Source organism: Oncorhynchus mykiss, chromosome 23 (assembly GCF_013265735.2).
Source record: "Oncorhynchus mykiss isolate Arlee chromosome 23, USDA_OmykA_1.1, whole genome shotgun sequence".
NCBI classification, from domain to species: Eukaryota; Metazoa; Chordata; class Actinopteri; order Salmoniformes; family Salmonidae; genus Oncorhynchus; species Oncorhynchus mykiss.
In genome coordinates this window covers 52,759,452-52,780,743 of record NC_048587.1, presented here as the reverse complement: position 1 = coordinate 52,780,743, position 21,292 = coordinate 52,759,452, and the positions used below count along the sequence as shown (strand labels likewise).

Here is a 21,292-nt window from a genome sequence, read left to right as displayed (position 1 = left end):
ATAGCAACAGAACCACAGACAAAGCTGAAACTCTACATTTGGACCATAGCAGAGCATAAAAACATCACCATCATCCTCACAGCAGGCATCAACACAATTATCATTCCGAAATGCCAGAGGGGTCTATTTGTGGCTGACTGAATGGGGCACCAGAGTTCCCCAATCCCCAACATTCCTTTGTCGTCCTATAGGCTCATTCATTCATTATTCAGGAACTAGTCGTCAGTGGAGCTATGGGGGTAATTGTTGGTGTGTGTGTGTGTGTGTGTGTGTGTGTGTGTGTGTGTGTGTGTGTGTGTGTGTGTGTGTGTGTGTGTGTGTGTGTGTGTGTGTGTGTGTGTGTGTGTAATTGTTTGTGTTGTGTGACTTGTCGAAGATCAGAGTCCTCTTCAGAGATTGCTCATGAATTATAGAACAGGGTAGACGTGGAAGGAAGGGCTGAGGCAGGAGGTCAGGCGGTCAGTCCTATTCATACAAATGTCAGCCAGAGGAATGGATGGATGGCTGAGGATGGGAACTGTGTTGGTTAGCATTTAATTACATGATAGCTAGTAGAGGGAATTGTACGTCTGTTATGGTGGTCTTGATAACTGACTGACTATGGGTACTCATTCTGAACTGCACTGCTCAGATTCTTTTTACATAGCTGAGGAGGGTATTACACTGAAAAACAGAACATATATTGAGTCAAAATAATCTACATGTTGAAACAGGCTATATCATTATTTCACCTCTTGCTAAGGAACCATATCATAGAGGTTCCTCTTATTGCAGTCCACATAGGAAGACATTTTCAAAAGCTGTGTAATGCTATGCAGGTTTCTGATTGGTCGAGAGAAGCCGGGCGAACAGAGTGAGGTGGCCCAGCTGATCCAACAGACCCTAGAACAGGAGCGCTGGCAGAGAGAGGTGATGGAACAACGCTACAGCCAGTACATGGAGGACCAAGAGGTAAGTCTCCAACCAGTCTACAATCAGTCTACATCCAGCATAGGTAGGTCTACAACCAAATTAGCCGGTGAACGGGCAACCAAGAGGTACAGTACAGATGGACAGAAAGACTAGTCCAATAAGGAAACAGATGTTTTCTTTATGTTGAAAAAGGTTTTGCTACTGTGTGCCCAAAAGAACACGAGCCTGAACACAGCCAGTTTAGAGACAGAAATAGAAGCCTGATCACTATTTGAATTTTTCAAATGACTATGAAGCTTTTTAGGTCAATCGTTGCCTTTGTGTGTTCTCTTTTCCCCTCAGCTTTAGGATTAAGATATGTGCCAATCGCATCTTTGTCAGAATGGACCCAAAGCCGGTGCCTGTATTGAGTGAGCTGAATGGGCGTGTGTCCATAGGTACGCTGTTACTGTTCAGTGTAGCCTGCAGACAGTGTAAACACAAGTCTGCTTCCCAAAATATACTATTCTTCCTATGGACTAGTCAAAAGTAATACACTATATAGACAATAGGGTGCCCTTTGTGATGCACACCAACAGGTCAGTTCAGAGAGCCTAGGCCAAATATAATCAATTAAATGGTGTCCCCCTAGGACTCCTTTTTGAATCTGTTTATGATGTTCTGGCCACTTCCTCTCTGGGTTGTTGGGGTAGACATTTTATAGGACTTCCAACCCACAATTGATTCACGTCATCAGCACAGTCCAAGCTCTTCTCTGTCCTGGTACCCCAATGGTGGAACCAGGTTCCCTCTAAAGTCAAACTGTTCTCTGTCCTGGTACCCCAATGGTGGAACCAGGTTCACCCTAAAGTCAAGCTGTTCTCTGTCCTGGTACCCCAATGGTGGAACCAGGTTCCCTCTAAAGTCAAGCTGTTCTCTGTCCTGGTATCCCAATGGTGGAAACAGGTTCCCCCTAAAGTCAAGCTGTTCTCTGTCCTGGTACCCCAATGGTGGAAACAGGTTCCCCCTAAAGTCAAGCTGTTCTCTGTCCTGGTACCCCAATAACAGCTTCCCATCTAAAGTCAAGCTGTTCTCTGTCCTGGCACCTTACCTTATTGAAGAGTATCTTAAATAACTTTCACAGCTCCCCAGATGCCCACTTCCCCCTCAAAGGCAGTTGTCTTTTCCTACTAGCTCTGACTTTGCTGATGAATACTTTGTTGAGGGAAAATGTACTTGATACGCTTGGGATGTGTTGATGTCTCACCTAGCTATCTTAAGATGAATCACTAACTGTAAGTTTCTCTGGATAAGAGTGTCTGCTAAATGACTCAAATGTAAATGTCATCACCTACCACAATGAGGATGCAGGACATTCTTATATTCTCCATCATATTACAATGACATGCAGAATGATAGCATAATGGCTGAGGTTTAGTTCTGGTGTGTTCTCACCCTCTATCTAGGGACCCGCTTCACTGATGTTATATGCCATCTAGTGGCCAGTCTCCGTACCAATAGAGAAACAACTATGAAGCTCTTGTAGAGGCAGCAGTCACAGGCGATTATAAAAATGCTGTGGGATGGATGGACAGATGGAACTAAATTGAACCTTTTCAAATATGCAGACACTTTGACCGTCTCAGTTAAGACCTGGAGGCATTGTGGAAAACCTCAGACCCAATCGAGACTTCAGGCTCACCTGTCCGTTCTTCCCCCAGGGTGGCGAATATGGTACTGACGAGGAGGAGGATGATGAGGAGGAGGTCAGCCCCACACATCCCTCTGCCATCGAGGTGTTTGACCTGGCTGAGAACGAGGACATCTCTCCACTGGAGACGGACCCTGAGAAGCTGGCCCATAAGTACCAGGAAGTGAGAGAAGACAAAGTTAAAGACAAAGGCCTGCGTCACTATATTCCTTATATAGTGCACTACTTACTTACTCACTCACTCTCTCTCTCTCTCCACCTCTCTCTGTCTCTCTGTCTCGCTGTCTTTCTCTCTCTCTCTCTCTTTCTCTTTCTCTTTCTCTCTCTCTCTGTCTCTCTCACTCTCTCTCTCTCTCCACCTCTCTCTGTCTCTCTGTCTCTCTGTCTTTCTCTCTCTCTCTCTCTTTCTCTTTCTCTTTCTCTCTCTCTCTCTCTCTCTTTATCTTTCTCTTTCTCTCTCTCTCTCTCTCTCTCTCTTTCTCTTTCTCTTTCTCTCTCTCTCTCTCTCTCTCTCTCTCTCTCTTTATCTTTCTCTCTCTCTCTCTCTGTCTCTCTGTCTCTCTGTCTTTCTCTCTCTCTCTCTCTTTCTCTTTCTCTTTCTCTCTCTCACTCTCTCTCTCTCTCCACCTCTCTCTGTCTCTCTGTCTCTCTCTTTCTCTCTCTCTCTCTCACTCACTCTCTCTCTCCACCTCTCTCTGTCTTTCTCTCTCTCTCTCTTTCTCTTTCTCTCTCTCTCTCTCCCTCTCTCTCTCTCTCTCTCTCTCTCTTTCTCTTTCTCTTTCTCTTTCTCTTTCTCTTTCTCTTTCTCTCTCTCTCTCTCTCTCTCCTCAGCTTCACATAAAGCATGCTGTAACACAGGCAGAGATCCAACAGCTGAAAAGAAAGGTTGTTATATTATGTCATTCTTATTATGTCCTAATGTTTCATTGTAAATTTGGCAAGTTGATATACAGTGGACTTTACAGTTTTCATACCCTGCCTGTCTGTGTACATGTGCATGTGTGTGCTTCTCCACACTCCCAGCTGAACCATGCAAAGCAGGACAAGCAGCGCTGGCGTGTGGACAAGACCCAGCTGGAGCAGACCCTGCAGGAGAACAAGGAGCGCATGGAGAAGCTGGAGGGTTACTGGATGGAGGCCCAGAGTCTGTGTCAGGCTGTGGACGAGCACCTGAAGGAGACCCAGGCCCAGTACCAGGCTCTGGAGCGCAAGTACAGCAAGGCCAAGCGCCTCATCAAGGAGTACCAGCAGAAGTAAGGCCGGGACACACACACACACAATGCATTGAGAGTGTGGTAAGGTTGTACATAACAGGTCAATATAACATTTTGTTAATTACAGTGATTCATAGAAAAGAAAGTAGAACTTGTTCAGTCTGCGGCAATGTTTCCAATGTTTCAGCCCCAAGGCTTTTCTCAGAGCTCATTCATTACAGTGGAAATACAAGTGGTTTAAGATTGGTGTCTGTGATGGCTCTTCTCCAGGGAGATTGAGTACCTGAAGAAGGAGACTCAGCGCTGTCTTCAGGACGGGGCCGAGGCATCACTGAGGGAGGAGTCAGGACAGCTCCATGAACAGGTAATAGTGGAGACTGATGGTTGGATGTGTGGTTCCTGGGTTTGATTCCCGCTGCGGTCACCAATATGAAAAATAAATGCACGCATGACTGTAAGTCAGTTTGGATAAAACTGTTTGTTAAATGGCATATATTATTATATTATAAATGTCATTGTGTGCAGCCATCAGGGAGACCATTGATTACACAGAATGTTGGCAGTTGCAGACAACTTTGTGATTGAGAAACTTGATTGAATGTATTATGGTAACAATTTAAAGTTTCTAGTACCGGTAGTCCATCATCTATAATACACAAACGTAACCATAACTTTCTGTGTTTGTTTGCAGGTAGCAGATCTGGAATGCAGGGTTGAGGAACTGAAATCTGAGCCTTTATAAAAGCCTTGTTTTCTAAGAGAGTCTCTTCAAGGATTGCCAGAAGTGAATAGAGGATAGTGGTATTGTACTTGCAGTGGACCCAGGGTATTTCTTGTCTCAAACTTTAGCCTGGTTTGCGGTCGAATACAGGTACCCTCAGGCTTTGTATTTCTTTATATAGTCCCTTTATGTAACAACTCTTTCAATCCCGTTTTGTTTTTAGATTTCCCAGCTGGTAATATTGCCAATAACTACTGGTTTGACTGACAGTTTAATCAACCATTTTCTTAATATTCCAAAATACTGACAAGAACGTCCATGGAGCTCTAATTGTTGCTGTTCCTAATTTTTCATTCCTAATGTTCAGTATTTTACAATTTGATCACAAATTGTGTTTTTGGGTGAATTAGAAGACCGGGCTTTTGATGTCAATTGCCAAAACAAATCAAATTTATTTGCCTATTTTGTAAGTGCCGTTTCATTTTCTGGGTTGTCATTGTACAGCTGTAATACTGTATGTGGTTTATGAAACAAAAGTTTGCTTTGTATTTTTATTAATATATGTATAACATTTAACATATACAGTACAACATAATGGAGTCAACAGTTGGTGCTTATGTGACTGAGGAAGATGTGTAACTAGTCAAATGTCCACACTGGAGAAGACATACACTACCGTTCAAAAGTTTGGGTTCACTTAAAAATGTCCTTGTTTTTGAAAGAAAAGCACATTTTTTGTCCATTAAAATAACATCAAATTGATCAGAAATATAGTGTAGACATTGTTAATGCTGTAAATGTCTATTGTAGCTGGAAATGGCAGATTTTTTTATGGAATATCTACAGATATTCAGGGGTCCATATATACAGGGGTCCATTATCAGCAACCATCACTCCTGTGTTCAAATGGCACAATGTGTTCGCTAATACAGGTTTATCATTTTAAAAGGCAAATTGATCATTAGAAAACGCTTTTGCAATTATGTTAGCACAGCTGAAAACTGTTGTTCTGATTAAAGAAGCAATAAAACTTGCCTTCTTTAGACTAGTTGAGTATCTGGAGCATCAGCATTTGTGGGTTCGATTAGAGGCTCAAAATGTCCAGAAACAAATAACTTTCTTCTGAAACTCGTCAGTCTATTCTTGTTCTGAGAAATGAAGGCTATTCCATGCGAGAAATTGCCAAGAAACGGAATATCTCGTACAACACTGAGTACTACTCCCTTCACAGAACAGCACCAACTGTCTCTAACCAGAATAGAAAGAGGAGTGGGAGGCCCCAGTGCACAACTGATCAAGAGGACAAGTACATTAGTGTCAAGTTTGAGAAACAGACGCCTCACAAGTCCTCAACTGGCAGCTTCATTAAATAGTACCCACAAAACACCAGTCTCAACGTCAACAGTGAAGAGGTGACTCCGGGAGGCTGGCCTTCTAGGCAGAGTTCCTCTGTCCAGTGTCTGTGTTCTTTTGCCCATCTTAATCTTTTATTTTTATTGGGCAGTCTGAGGTATGGCTTTTTCTTTGCAACTCTGCCTAGCAAACACAACATGCCATTGGAACACAGGAGTGATGGTTGCTGATAATGGGCCTCTGTACGCCTATGTAAATATTCCATAAAAACATCTGCCGTTTCCAGCTACAACAGTCATTTACCACATTAACAATGTCTACACTGTATTTCTGATCAATTTGATGTTATTTTAATGGACAAAACATTGAGCTTTTCTTTCAAAAACAAGGACATTTCTAAGTCACCCCAAATGTTTTGACCGGTAGTGTAGCTTGATTGAACGTTTGGTGCTTCACTGGAATGAAAGGGGCAAGAAGAGGTGGGCTATCTCCTACAATTACATCAGGAATCCAACTTCTGCAGGAGTTTGACACTTCAAGCAGTCAACTGCTGCCACAGCCATACAGTATGTGTATTGTTAGTTAACTCCGCTACCCAGTAATGGCTACTGATGAGATTCAGTAAGAGTATACTAAACCTTCAGTAATAACACCTTATTTAACTAACTCAACTTCCATAACTCCTTATAAAAAGGAGAGAATCCTCCATATGTGCTGTACCACAAAGGGACATGACATGTTTTTTAAATTTTTATTGTGAATGTTATCAAAGATGTGTTCAACACCGACTGAATGGCAGACATAAGAACTGGTGACTGATGGACTGAAACAGAGGGACTAGGCATAACTGAACTTGTCCATCGTGAACACAACCATGGACTTTGAAGGTGATGAAACATTCCTTCCCGTAAACATCATATGTGAGGTATTGGAGAAAAGCAATGCAAAGAAACAAGTGTTGATTTTTACATTTTTTTTTAACCTTTATTTATTTAAAGGAGGAATGGAAAGGAGGAATGAATTTCAGAGAGGCTAGACCTGGGGGATTTCATGAAGACAGTGTTAGATAATGTTATCAAATGAACACATACTGTATCTCATGAGTGTTTTCATCAGATTTTAGGCTTGGACAGGGCACATGCTTTGCATTGTTTTGTGCAATAAATGGTGAACTGTGATACTGAAGTCAGTTATTTTTTTATTACTTCTTCCATTTGACATTTCCCTCATCTTCAGATCACAAGCTGAATTATACTCCAGGGACAATAGAGATATATTTTACTCTAAATTGGAAATGGCATATTATGAATAATAAACACATTGGTCATCAAAAAGAAAGGAAGACCAAGGCACTCCTCATATAATTCATTAAAAAGCCTTTATTTGTATGACATGTTCAATGGAAACAGTTTAAAAACTGACGCCTTTCGGCTGCATGGCCTTCGTCAGGGAGGACAAAGAAATAATACAATGTCCTATTTTGAACAGCTTTTTCCAATCAACCCTAATTAGAAGAGGGAGTGGTAACAGAATTCATTGGACATCCCTAGTAAACAATACTATACACATTAAAAAGTGAAATACTGTAGATCTGCTATCAAAAATGCATCTAGGCTAGAATTATCAGAACCCCTAGAAAGGTAGTTCTAACCTTGAATATGACTGGGCTAGGTATTAAGAATGGGAGAGCCATCTGTTTTATAGTACACTAGAACACAGCAAAAATGGACCGCAACAGTCTAAACATAGCTAATTGAGGCCAGAACATGATCAATACCCCTAGCTTGTAGGGAGGCAGGGTTGCCATGGTGTAGGGACTTGTAGTGCCTTTAACACATTATTTTCTTAGAAAACCAAAGTATGAACAAAAATCACATTATTTTACATGAAGTGTTGTAAAATGTCCTGGTATTCTCAGCCGTGAATTTTGCAATGGGTATGTATCAACTTAACCAATTGCTTTCAAAGAAACACAATAGTCAATAATGTATGTGTGGTGCAACCAAATTATGAGTGTGTCTTTTCATGGTGTCTCGTCAGGTGATAATTTCGTGAAAAGCTTTTCCCACACTGATCACACTTGTACTGTCTCTCTCCGTTGTGCAGCATCAGGTGAGCTTTCAGACTCTGAGGTCGACTGAAGCTTTTCCCACATTCAGGGCAGGTACATGGTTTCACCCCAGTGTGTTTTCTCTCATGGCGCTTCAGATCCCCAGACTGACGGAAACTCTCTCCACACTCAGTACACAGGAAAGATTTCTCCCCTGTGTGTATCCTCACGTGCACATTCAGATGTCCAGAGTGGCTAAAACACTTCTCGCAGTAAGAGCAGCGGTATGGCTTCTCTCCCGTGTGAATCCGCTGATGCTGCTTAAGGCTGTAGAAACAAGAGAAACCTTTCCCACAGTCATTGCACAAGTGCAGTTTGGCTGCGTCTGACTGGAAACACCGGTGAGCTTTGAAGCTTTGAACGTGCTCGTAGCTCTGTCCACACTGCAAGCACAGGTGGACTTCTCCTGCCTTCTCCTCCGACTGAATTAGCCCTGAGCCCAGGCCTGTGGCCTGAGAGACATGCTCATCAGGGTGGTGTCTCTTAACGTGCTTCCGGAGGTACCTCTCCTCGGTGAAGGAGAACTGGCAGTAGGAGCAAGGAACAGCTTTAGAACTCAGCTGGATGTCCTTACATACTTCTGCATCCAGGTGGTGCTGTAGACCGGCAGCCTGACTGAAGAACCTCCCACAGTGGGTGCAGCAATAAAGCATATTTTCCTTCGGGTGCTTGTTGACCTTGTGCTTCTTCAGGGTGGTGTACTGTTTGAAGGTAACCCTGCATGTAGAGCAAGAGTACAGCGGGGGCCCCACCATGACCCGGATACACTGATGGGCTTTAAGGGACTCTGGGTTGCCGAAGGTTCTCTGACAATCACTGCAGCTGTACTGTGCCTCTCCTACAGCCTCTCTCCTCTCCCCCTCCATGTCCAGAGCATCTGGATTGGCATCTGAATGGAACCTCTTCTTGGTACTGGTTTCTCTTTGTTTTGGTGTGTTTGCCTTAGTTTTGGCTTTAGAGTTCCTGGTGGACTTTACCCTGAGGTTCCTCAGTCTCTGTGAGGAAGCTCTCCCTGTCTGGGTCTCTGAAGGTTGATCATTGGACGGAGGCTCGGGTTCCCAGGCGCTGTCAGAAGGCAGGAGCGAACTCTCACCTCTGACCTCCTTACCTCTGACCTCTACCACTCCAGGCTTCTTCTTCCTTCCATGATCTCGTAGCTGGTGACTTTCCAGGTCGTACCCCTGAGCGAAACACTTCCTGCACAGGGGGCAGCAGTAGGGTCTGACGTTGGAGTGGACAGCTCGCATGGTTCTCTGGACGTGGCCCTTCTTCTTAAAGTTCTTAGGACGCTGAGGGCACCGGTAGCTCAACTTACGGACAGAGGACGACATAGGGTCTGGGTTCATGTTACTTTTAGAAAGGTGATTTTCAAGCTCACTCAGTGCAGATGCAGGTGATAGGTCCAGAGGGTGTAATTGCTCTTGATGTCTTTGGATGTAGGTCTCAGTGGTGAAAGAAAGCTGGCACTGACAGCAGAGGAAAACCTGAGACGATACATTTGTATTAACCTCTAAAACGGAGAAAAGAAGAAGAAAAGGTTAGGTCTTATTAAACTAATGCATTGGAGAAATGTATTATTATTATCTCTTATACACCCTCACAGAACCTTCTAGATGCCTAATGCCAGAGCAAGGTTGTGAAAAGAGACTGGGGATGATAAGTACCTGAAGGGGTGCTCTTTCGGAGCCAGATTTGGTCAGAGGGGTCCCTAAACCTGTCGATGAATCGCCCCCCAGGCCAAAACAGGAGCTCATCTCCTGGGAGGATGGAGCGGCAGCAGTGGAAGAAAACAATCCCCCTGTACTGGAGTGCTATGAGATTACCCTCCTCTTCATTACGAGCACAGTTAACATACCTGAGAGAGAGATGAGAGAGTGCGCTGGGACTAAGCACTCCATAACAGACAGACAGATGCAGTGTAAAATAAGGTACGTTCTACAACACAAGTTACCTCATCCAGTTGGAATGAGTGTCTCTTGCAGAATCAATGTACTCAGATTCACCCTTACTGTTCCAGACCTGAAAATAGACAAGCGCTTTATAAAGAATACAGACACATTTTTTATTTTATGTTTTTACCTTTAACTACAGTAGGCAAGTCAGTTAAGAACAAATTCTTATTTTCAATGACGGCCTAGGAACAGTGCTGACTGTTCAGGGGCAAATGACAAATTTGCAACTTGTCCGCATGGGGATTTGAACTTGGAACCTTTCAGTTCCTTGTCCAACGCTCTAACCACTAGGCTACCCTGCCGCCCATAATGTCAGCTGACCATGCTCAGATAGAGCATAGAGACAATGCTCCAGAATGACATGGGTTAGGTTTTACACAAACTACAGTGTTGTGTCCCAAATGGCACCGCATTCACCTACATACACACTAAGTGAGCATACAATTAAAAAGCAAGGTCTTTTTTGGGACAAAAACGATGCATGGCCATCAAATTTCTAATGTTTATCATAGAAAAAATTTTTGTAAGCTACATTTTCTAATGTTTTTCTTAAAAGTTCATCTTGCATTTTATCAGAGAAATGTAAGCTGTCTAGACTGCGAAAAGCACGGGAAAAAAGTAGATATACATCAGTCAGAGCATGGTCATGAACTCTCATCTGAGTGGAGAAGTGCAACTTAAGCACAAAATGAGTCTGATGCTGAGGAGAAATTACAATAGAAGTATTTTACATCTGCGTTTACAAAACACAGCAAGATATTTGTTATGCATTGAATCTTTGTCCTCTGTAAAAAAAAATGTATAATTGTGCATTAACGCAACCCCTAAGTTTAACTGGCTAGTTATCTAAGTAAGTGGCTGAATTAATAAGGTGATGGGGCATCATATTGTGTTATCTATCTGCCATGTTTGAGAAGTCAAAGCCCTTTGGATGAGTTATCTTTTGATTTCCTAGCATTTATTTTCTCCTCTTAAGTTCTCGCCCTGTTTGCTCCTCCCCCATCTTCTCCTCTCAGCTCTTGGCTGGTTTGCTCCTCCACCATCTTCTCCGAGCAGAGCAGGCAGGCCAGTTGCCCTAGCAACTCTAGACTAAACACAGACACAGCTTGTACATATGCTGCTCCAGAGCCAGTACTGTTCTTCCTTCAGACCAGCATGCATCAAAACTTTGTTCATTTGCATAGTGTCTCTTGTTCACATTTTGCTTGCAAAATGTCCAGACTCACCAAACATTCAGTAGCTGTATTGCCTGTCTTTGCAATTAGTTTATTTTCGTTTTCGTTCTTTAGCATATTTAGCTAGCAGCCTCCATGGAAATGTGCTTTTACTATTTAATTTTGTAGCATTCTGGTAATAGATGCCCAATATCCCTTTTTTTTGTCTCATACCATAAATCCCTACATGAGACAAGGACGGTATGATGATATGAAAATCTGGATTTATTTAATTTTTTTTACCTTTATTTAACTAGGCAAGTCAGTTAAGAACAAATATTGAACCCGGGTCTGTAGTGACGCCTCTAGCACTGCGTTGCAGTGCTTTAGACTACTGCGCCACTCAGGATCCCTTGGATACCACCCAACCCTATATTAAAATCAGTACTAGTATGCTATAGCCTATTATCACATGCTGTTATAAGGGAGCATTCTGGGACAGGTGTGAACCAAATGTATTTCTTGACATTTATGTTTACAAAACACCACTCAAGTTGACGTAATGCTCATTTGACAATTGAGTTCATAGACTTTGATCAGCGAGTAGAATAAACGTGGCTGTCCAGTCTGCAGTCCTCTATAATCATAACAGGGGCATTTCTTTACAAACGCATCCAATCGCCTTGGTCCTGGTCCCTTACTAAACCAATCACAAGCTTCAATCTGCTGTGGTTCACAGTGCTGTGGCAGAGAGATGATGGATGTCCCGGGTGAAGCTGCCGCAATTACAATGTTTGTGATGTAGAATTGCAGGCACATACGCTCCGATTTTCCAAAAGATTTGGAGGCACAGTTGAAGTTAACTCACTCAATATACTTAAGCCATAAGGCAAGAGGGGGTGTGGTATTTGGCCTATATACACGGCTAAGGGTTCCTCTTAAGCACGACTCAACCCTTCATGTAGTGTTGTGGTGTCTCTCTTGTCCTGGATGTGTGTTTTGTCCTATATTTGTATTTTGTTTTTAATTCCAGCCCTTGTCCCCGCAGGAGGCCTTTTGCCTTTTGGTGGGCAACCATTGTAAAGAAGAATTTGTTCTTAACTGACTTGCCTGGTTAAATAAAGCTTAAATAAATACAATTTGAAAAAAGCATCCATCAGTACTCACCTCCCAGGAGTAGTCACTTGTTACTGCTTTGTCCCTGGTGGTCACCTCCCCCTCACAGGGGCCAAAGTGCATTCCTGGGGCCACAATTGCTCCTTGATTTAGAACCCCCAGGCCTGCCCCAGGGATACTGGACCTGCCCACCACCAGCCCGTGGGGTAGGGTGAGGAGGGCCCTCTGGGGTAAGCCCACTGGACTGGGAGAGTCCAGCATGAAGGACAGACTACCTTGGATATCACACTGGTCTTTGTAGGAGGAATGACACTCCTCACAATCTGTAAAAATAAAAATACAAAGTGATAGACCAGTGTGATAACCAAAGAAGTCTGTCCTTCATGCTGGACTCTCCCACTCCAGTAAGATGACACAATCATGTGGTAAACTAAACTGGACATAACAAGGCCTTACATTTACTAGCCGTAGATCTAAGCAACTATGATTTGAAAGATGCATGGAAAAACCATTGACAGCCTCTGAATTCAAGATAGTCAGAGTACACAGAATCTGTTGTCACTCACAGAGGTCATTGCTGTTGTCATCTAGTAGTTCATGATCCTCCTCTTGGCCTTGTACCACAGTGTTCACCAATATATTCTGGACCAGGCTGTCGGGCAACACTGTGACAACACAGATCCAGTGAGAAACAGGAGTACATGACAAACATTCCTGACATAGGAATACATGTCAAACAGAATATGAAACTCTGATTGAATTAGGCTACTGTAGCCAGAGTACCGCACCTGCAGAGGCGTTGTCTGTAATGAGTTGGGCTTGACATCCCTCTTCTGATGCACCAGTCTCTGCCCACTCCACGATGATCACTTCTTCAGACATGACTGCAGGACCTGTAGTCGGTTAGTAGGGTAGCAAAATGGCAGTGTCAGCAAGCACAACAGCCATGTATTCGGACAAAACCGTCACCCTGTGTGTTAAACTATGGCAACAGCCATTTTGTCCTGATTCTATACCAATTTGACGAATGAATTTAACTGTGCAATGAACATTAGCTACTAACGAAAACAAACGATATCTGAATGTCATAATACACAATGTTGTTAGCTAGCTAGCTACAGAAAAACATGCTAGCTAGCAATGTGCAATTCGCATTTTCTAGCTAGCCAGTTAATGCTAATTCCACATTGCTAGCTAGCATTTTTATCATAATATTGTGTTTACAATGATGTTAGGACAAACCTGTACAAATGAATCCACCTGAAACCTGTATCTAATTACTTGGTAATAATCTTAGTTATCGTTAAGGTACTAGTGTGTTTGTTACTTTTGGAAAACTGATTTGACTTTTGTGGTAAAAGTTCATGGGTAGCTTGTAACAATGTTCGGATTATGGCTGTTGCCCTTTTCATGAACCGGAAGTGAAAACCTTGCAAACGATCGATTCTAAATGTGGACTTTTTACAATTATTATAAATGTGTTTAAATATCGATGATGCTTTAATGACCAGAGTATTATTCATACGTTCTAAAACATGCATACAATGTCTAAACTGATTTACACCTTCTTTATATTAGCTAAAATATTCTTCATACCTAACTGCGCCGCTGGTGTAATGGTATCATGGAAGATTCCCATTCTTTCGACCCGGGTTCGATTCCCGGGCGGCGCACAAGTTTTTGCTATCTTGAAACTAAACTGCTGTAGCATGATTAACAAATTAATAATCTCTGTTTTCGCGTTTCCTTTTCAGCAGCCAAGTAGGCAACATTTTACCTCTGAAGCTGTCGCTTGTGTCTCATGGTAACAACCAAGCAACAGAGACACACTGAAGTTCCAGACAGTTTGCAGTGGAGCCATTTGGAAACAACATTCTGTGCGGTTCCATAGTGTCGAGATTCTCGAAACTATCCAAAAAGTACTGCAAGAGACATTTGGAAAGATGTCACCTATACCAGGTCATGACAGAAGCCAAGTGTTCCAGAAGATATGACCACTTGACACCAAACTTGCGATGGAGATGGTTGACACTTGGGACTGTTCAGTCGCAGCCACCACTGGCCACAAATCCAACTATCTTTTAGGAATTCTTTGTCTATGCAATGCAGAGCCTCTTCTCATCCTTGGTAACTTGAAAAGACAAGTGTCCCCGTAATATATAGAGCTTGAAGGCCAAGGGGAAATGTAAATGAGCAGTTTTGCAGTTTGATGTGTGCATGAATCCACTGTGTTAGATTTTACCATGCTAATAGTGATAGTACTTCAGTCTCCATTTTCAAGTTCATTCTACCGTGCCATCTAGAGCACCCCCACCCCCCACACCGTAAAATTATATTCCATGCAAAACTATAAAAGGTTATGGAATTATTATTTGAAAAACTGATGTTGTTTTAGAGTTTATTATGGTTTATCTTCAGTGCTGGAGAATGAGGATCCTGAGGTTGACACCTCTATTCCAGAATCAACCTACTCTTTCAACTCTCAGGAGGATCATCCGGACCTGGACCTTCTCATCCAGGCCAGCTGCTTCTTTGAGGCAGTCAACATGCACAATGAGACTGACATCTAGTGGTGAAAAAAGTACCTAAATATCATACTTGAATAAAAGTTAATATAAGCAGTAAAATACTACTTGAGTAAAAGTCTTGAAGTATTTGGTTTTAAATATAGACATAAATGTAAATGTAACTGCAAAAATATACTTAAGTATAAAAAAAAAAGTATAAATAATTTCAAATAGCTTATGTTAAGCAAACCAAACGACACAATATATATATATTTTTTTATCTATGGATAGCCAGGAGCACATCATTTACAAATTAAGCGTTTGTGTTTAGTGAGTCCACCAGATCAGAGGCAGTAGAGATGACCAGGGATGTTCTCTTGATAAGTGTGTGAATTAGACCATTTTCCTGTCCTACTAAGCATTCAAAAGGAAACGAGTACATTTGGGTGTCAGGGAAAATGTATGGAGTAAAAAGTACATTATTTTCTTTAGGAATGTAGTGAACTAAAAATGGTCAAAAATATAAATAGTAAAGTACAGATACCCCAGTACTTTACGCCCTTGCTGACATCGACTCCATAGATGGAGGCCAGGAGACATGCCATGATCCAAAGCTCTGTGAGTGTTGCTGTTGGAAATGCTTATGTGTGTTTTTTTTTGCCATCAGGAATTAATATCAGTATAGGCATAGGTAAACCTGTAAAAGCAGTGGTCAGTGGTTACCTGTGTTACTGAATGGTTAAGATAAGAATGTCACGTTTGATTAAGGATCGGACAATTTTTTTCAATGTTCGCCTAAAATGACATTTCGGTTGGTCTTATCTTTGTGCACTTTTCAAAGTTCACCATTTCCAGTCCGCTCCTTTTTTCAGCCAATAGCTGCCAACTCCATGCAGCTCCATGGGTAGCGGTGGATCCCAGCCCTGGGTTTGCAACCATGCAGATGGAAGAGCGGAATGTCTACTGTGGAATGTACAACGTTTTGCTGCTGCTGGATAGGTCAGTAACAGCAACCACAGTGTTTTGTAACGTTGGAGCACCCGCTGCTAGCAATTAATACAGTAACAAGGCCTATAGTGTAAAGTCTGGATGTGCATCCCAAATGGCACCCTATTCCCTACATATTATCTTGACCACCTGGTTTAATGTGTGCATTAATGTGAGAAGGATGCGTATGTGGTGTTGAATGAGCATGTACCCAGGAGACACCTTACCTTAGGTCCAGGGCCAGCTCAGTTGTGACTCCCATGGTGAGCCAGTCCAAGCAGGTTGTTCATATGTTCATGGTGACTAAATAAATATGTACATAATACACACTAGAAAAAGGCCCAAAACAAACAGCTTCCTGCCATCTCTCTCTTACTAGTCCAATGCTCTAACCATTAGGCTACCCTGCAACCCCAGCACAATCATCTTGATCGCTCGCAATGCTTTCTGTCAATTTGACAGCAAGCTGTTTTTTATGCACATTGATCACTTATCTTATAGAAAATTTTAATTTTAGTTTTACAATACATACTTTAGAGAACTTGCCAGTGATTAAATAGTTTTATAGTAAGAGGAGGAATATTGTGCTGCCAGTATATATATGCTATTTTGATGTCTGATAACAGTATGTGAAATGACTGTAAATATCATTTCAGCAGCTATGTCAAGTGTATTGTTGTATGCCATGAGGCTGAGTAGTGGCGTGGACACGGTGTTCAAGTGCAAATCAGTTCACTGCCCAAGTTCCATGTTATTTGTAACCTCATGTAAATGTAACCTATCAAATAGTGATATCCTTTGGTGCTTGTGTTCCTATCTACTTGTACACAGTATTATGCCCATGTGGCAGCGGTTTGTGTTCCAGTTGCAGAGAAAGACAGTCCAGAATGAATTTGAACCCTTCCTGAAACACTATGGTAAGGCGGAGATTAAGTCACCTCTTTAAAAACAGCAGAACCTGAAGTTTGTGATTATACCTTTAATGATTGACCAATAGCAACAGCGTAATGCATTCCAGCAGACACTCTTATCTAGAATGATTTACTGCAAATTGGTAGGTGTCTAAACTCTCTCACTCTCCGATTCTGAAAAGCAGGGCAGGTCTACAATAATCCCTTGCTGTTTAACTGCAACATGCAGTCCTTCCCGGACCTGCAACACAAAAATCTATGTGTACGCGTGTGTATAGTGTGAATGTTTGTGTTGCTTCACAGTCCCCACTGTTCCATGAGGTGTATTTTCATCTGTTTTTTAAATCTGATTCTACTGCTTGCATCAGTTACCTGATGTCAAATAGAGTTCCAAGTAGTCATGGCTCTATGTAGTACTGTGCGCCTCCCATAGTCTGTTCTGGTGGCATGTCTTGCGGGGTATCAAATAACATCAAATTTGATTTGTCACATGCAACGAATACAACAGGTGTAAACTTAACCGTGAAATGCTTATTTACAAGCCCTTAAAAAAACACACAGACAATAAAATAACAATAATTAGGCTATGTACAGGGGTTTCGGGTACCGAGTCAATGTGCGGGGGTACAGGTTAGTCGAGGTAATTTGTACATGTAGGGAGGGATAAAGTGACTATGCATAGATAATGAACAGTGAGTAGCAGCTGTGTAAAAACAAAGGGGTGTGGGGGGTGTCAATGCAAATAGTTCAGATGGCCATTTTATTAATTGTTCAGGAGTCTTATGGCTTGGGGGTAGAATCATTTTTGAGGATCTGGGGACCCATGGCAAATCTTTAGATCCTCAAAAGGTTCTACAGCTGCAAAATCGAGAGCATCACGACTGGTTGCATCACTGCCTGGTACGGCAACTGCTCGGCCTCCGACAACAAGGCACTACACAGGGTAGTGCATACGGCCCAGTACATCACTGGGGCTAAGCTACCTGCCATCCAGGACCTCTACACCAGGCAGTGTCAGAGGAAGACCCTAAAAATTGTCAAAGACCCCAGCCACCCCAGTCATAGGCTGTTCTCCCTACTACCGCATGGCAAGCGGTACCGGAGCGCCAAGTCTTGGACCAGGAGGCATCTAAAAATGTTTTTACCCCGAAGCCATAAGGCTCCTGAACAGGTAATCAAATGGCTACCTGGACTATTTGCATTGTGTGCCCCCCCAACCCCTATTTTTATGTTGCTGCTACTCTCTGTTTATCATATATGCATATTCACTATTCATTCATGTACATACTACCCCAATTAGCCCGACTAACCGGTGCCCTCGCACATTGGCTACCCGGACTATCTGCATTGTGCCCTGCCACCACCACCCGCCAACCCCTCTTTTACGCTACTGCTATTCTCTGTTTATCATATAGGCATAGTCACTTTAACCATACCTACATGTAAATACTACCTCAATCAGGCTGACTAACTGGTGCTTGTACATAGCCTCGCAACTATTATAGCCTCGCTACTGTATATAGCTTCGCTATTGTTACTTTTCACTGTCTGTTTTGCTCTTGTTTTTATTTATTTACTTAACTATTGTTCACCTAATACTTTTTTTTACTTAAACATTTCACTGTTGGTTAAAGACTGTATGTAAGCATAAGGTCTACTACACCTGTTGTATTCGGCATACGTGACAGATACACTTTGATTTGATTTGATTTCACCCAATAGATATGGGAGTTTTTTGTTTTTAGAATTCTTTCTGGGGCTGTGTAATCTGAGGGAAATATGTGTCTCTAACATGATCATATATTTGGCAGGAGGTTAGGAATTGCAGCTCAGTTTCCACCTCATTTTGTGGGCTGTGTGCACATAGCCTGTCTTCTCTTGAGAGCCAGGTCTGCCTTCGCCGGCACCTCTCAATAGCAAGGCTATGCTCACTGAGTCTGTACATAGTCAAAGATGTCCTTAAGTTTGGGTCAGTCACAGTGGTCAGGTATTCTGCCAATGTATACTCAGCTGTTTCGGGCCAAATACAATCGATGTCAGAAGTTTACATACACCTTAGCCAAATACGTTTAAACTCAGTTTTTCACAATTCCTGACATTTAATCCTTTTAATCCCTGTCTTAGGTCAGTTAGGATCATCACTTCATTTTAAGAATGTGAAATGTCAGAATAGTGGTAGAGAGAATCAGTTATTTCAGCTTTTATTTCTTTCATCACATTCGAAGTGGGTCAGAAGTTTACATATACTCAATTAGTATTTGGTAGCATTGCCTTTAAATTGTTTAACTTGGGTCAAACGTTTCAGGTAGCCTTCCACAAGCTTCCCACAATAAGTTGGGTGAATTCTGGCCCATTCCTCCTGACAGCGCTGGTGTAACTGAGTCAGGTTTGTAGGCCTCCTTGCTCGCACACGCTTTTTAAGTTCTGCCCACAATTTTTTATGGGATTGAGGGCAGGGCTTTGTGGTGGCCACTCCAATACCTGGACTTTGTTGTCCTTAAGGCATTTTACTACAAATTTGGAAGTATGCTTAGGGTCATTGTCCATTTGGAAGACCCATTTGCAACCAAGGTTTAACTTCCTAACTGATGTCTTATTAAGATGTTGCCACATAATATAGCCACATAATTTTACTTCGTCATGATGCCATCTATTTTGTGAAGTGCACCAGTCCCTCCTGCAGCAAAGCACCCCCACAACATGATGTTGCCACCCCCGTGCATCACGGTTGGAATGGTGTTTTTCAGCTTGCAAGCCTCCCCCTTTTCCTCCAAACATAACGATGGTCATTATGTCCAAACAGTTCTATTTTTGTCTCATCAGACCAGAGGGCATTTCTCCAAAAAGTATGATCTTTGTCCCCATGTGCAGTTGCAAACCGTAGTCTGTTTTTTTTATGGCGGTTTTGGAGCAATGACTTCTTCCTTGCTGAGTGGCCTTTCAGCTTATGTCAATATAGGACTCGTTTTACTCTGGAATTTGTCACGACTTCCACCGAAGTCAGGTCCTCTCCTTGTTCGGGCGGCACTCGGCGGTTGGTGTCGCCGATCTTCTAGCTGTCAAGATCGTTTGTAGAAACGGACCAAGGCGCAGCGAATGTTGAGTTCCACTTAATTATTAATAGTGAAACTTAGCAAAAACAATAAACTAATAACGAAACGTGACGACAATTGAGTGCTGACATACAACTACTCAAAAATACAATATCCCACAAACACAGGTGGGAACAAACACTACTTAAATATGATCCCCAATTAGAGACAGAGACTACCAGCTGCCTCTAATTGGGAATCATACAAATCACCAACATAGAAACATGAAAACTAGAACACCCACATAGAAATAATAAACTAGACTAACCCCTCAGTCAAATCAAATCAAATCAAATCAAATGTATTTATATAGCCCTTCGTACATCAGCTGATATCTCAAAGTGCTGTACAGAAACCCAGCCTAAAACCCCAAACTGCAAGCAATGCAGGTGTAGAAGCACGGTGGCTAGGAAAAACTCCCTAGAAAGGCCAAAACCTAGGAAGAAACCTAGAGAGGAACCAGGCTATGTGGGGTGGCCAGTCCTCTTCTGGCTGTGCCGGGTGGAGATTATAACAGAACATGGCCAAGATGTTCAAATGTTCATAAATGACCAGCATGGTCGAATAATAATAAGGCAGAACAGTTGAAACTGGAGCAGCAGCACGGTCAGGTGGACTGGGGACAGCAAGGAGTCATCATGTCAGGTAGTCCCGGGGCATGGTCCTAGGACTCAGGTCCTCCGAGAGAGAGAAAGAAAGAGAGAATTAGAGAGAGCATATGTGGGGTGGCCAGTCCTCTTCTGGCTGTGCCGGGTGGAGATTATAACAGAACATGGCCAAGATGTTCAAATGTTCATAAATGACCAGCATGGTCGAATAATAATAAGGCAGAACAGTTGAAACTGGAGCAGCAGCACGGCCAGGTGGACAGTCACGCCCTGACGTACTCCACCATAGAAAATAAGGACTCTCTATGGTCAGGATGTGACACAGCCATCGTTGATCCACTTTAATTTTCCATTTGTTTTGTCCTGTTTTTCTACACACCTGGTTTCCATTCCCTCATTCACTTGTTGTGTATTTAACCCTCTGTTCCCCCCATGTCTTTGTGTGGGATTGTTTATTGTAGTGCTTGTGCACGTTCCCTGTGAGCGCACAACGGGTTATTTTTGTGCCCATTTATCTTGTTGTTCTGTATGCAGTTGGTTTTGCTTAATAAATCTCTGGTTATTACCCAGTTCTGCTCTCCTGCACCTGACTTCTCTGCCACCAATTACACACCGCGCTACAGATATAAATACTTTTGTACCAGTTTCCTCCAGCATATTCACAAGGTCCTTTGCTGTTGTTCTGGGATTGATTTGCGCTTTTTGCACCAAAGCACATTAATCTCTAGGAGACAGAATGCGTATTTTATCTGAGGTCTTGGCTGATATCTTTTGCTTTTCCCATGATGTCAAGCAAAAAGGCACTGAGTTTGAAATTGGTCTTGAAATTCATCCACAGGTAAACCTCCAATTGACTCAAATGATGTCAATTAGCCTATCAGAAGCTTCTAAAGCCATGCCATAATTTTCTGGAATTTTCCAAGCTGTTTAAAGGCACAGTCAACTTAATGTATGTAAACTTCTGA

The 21,292-nt window shown here is 42.4% G+C and overlaps 2 protein-coding genes and 1 non-coding gene across 3 annotated transcripts in view; 2 read left to right on the top strand and 1 right to left on the bottom strand.

Annotated features, from left to right (window-relative positions):
- LOC110503032 (neurabin-2) overlaps nucleotides 1–5,593 on the top strand; it is a 40,856-nt gene extending 35,263 nt beyond the window's left edge. Inside the window, exons 5-10 of the mRNA XM_036960786.1 lie at nucleotides 819–951; nucleotides 2,613–2,765; nucleotides 3,434–3,487; nucleotides 3,626–3,855; nucleotides 4,087–4,180; nucleotides 4,508–5,593. Of these exons, the coding sequence (XP_036816681.1) occupies nucleotides 819–951; nucleotides 2,613–2,765; nucleotides 3,434–3,487; nucleotides 3,626–3,855; nucleotides 4,087–4,180; nucleotides 4,508–4,558 (715 nt within the window). The 3' untranslated portion in view covers nucleotides 4,559–5,593. The remainder of the gene's footprint in view (nucleotides 1–818; nucleotides 952–2,612; nucleotides 2,766–3,433; nucleotides 3,488–3,625; nucleotides 3,856–4,086; nucleotides 4,181–4,507) is intronic.
- A 1,658-nt stretch (nucleotides 5,594–7,251) lies between these two features.
- Nucleotides 7,252–13,654, bottom strand: LOC110502959 (histone-lysine N-methyltransferase PRDM9). Its single transcript, XM_021581306.2, has 7 exons — nucleotides 13,465–13,654; nucleotides 13,011–13,115; nucleotides 12,789–12,887; nucleotides 12,274–12,545; nucleotides 9,952–10,019; nucleotides 9,665–9,855; nucleotides 7,252–9,510 (listed from the first exon to the last, which is right to left on the bottom strand). Exons 2-7 carry the CDS (start codon nucleotides 13,102–13,104, stop codon nucleotides 7,898–7,900), a joined length of 2,337 nt encoding a protein of 778 aa, XP_021436981.2. The 5' UTR covers nucleotides 13,105–13,115; nucleotides 13,465–13,654; the 3' UTR covers nucleotides 7,252–7,897.
- Nucleotides 13,655–13,824: 170 nt separating this feature from the next.
- trnag-ccc lies at nucleotides 13,825–13,895 on the top strand. The gene has a single exon. It is a non-coding gene; the product is annotated as a tRNA-Gly (tRNA).
- Nucleotides 13,896–21,292: the final 7,397 nt, after the last annotated feature.

Coding starts and splice junctions, on each gene's coding strand:
- LOC110502959 (XM_021581306.2), bottom strand. CDS start 13,104: ATGTCTGAAGAAGTGATCATCGTGGAGTGGGCAGAGACTGGTGCATCA. Junction 10,020..12,273: donor CAAGTGACTACTCCTGGGAG/GTGAGTACTGAT, acceptor GTCTATTTTCAG/GTCTGGAACAGTAAGGGTGA. Junction 9,856..9,951: donor ACTCATTCCAACTGGATGAG/GTAACTTGTGTT, acceptor TCTCTCTCTCAG/GTATGTTAACTGTGCTCGTA.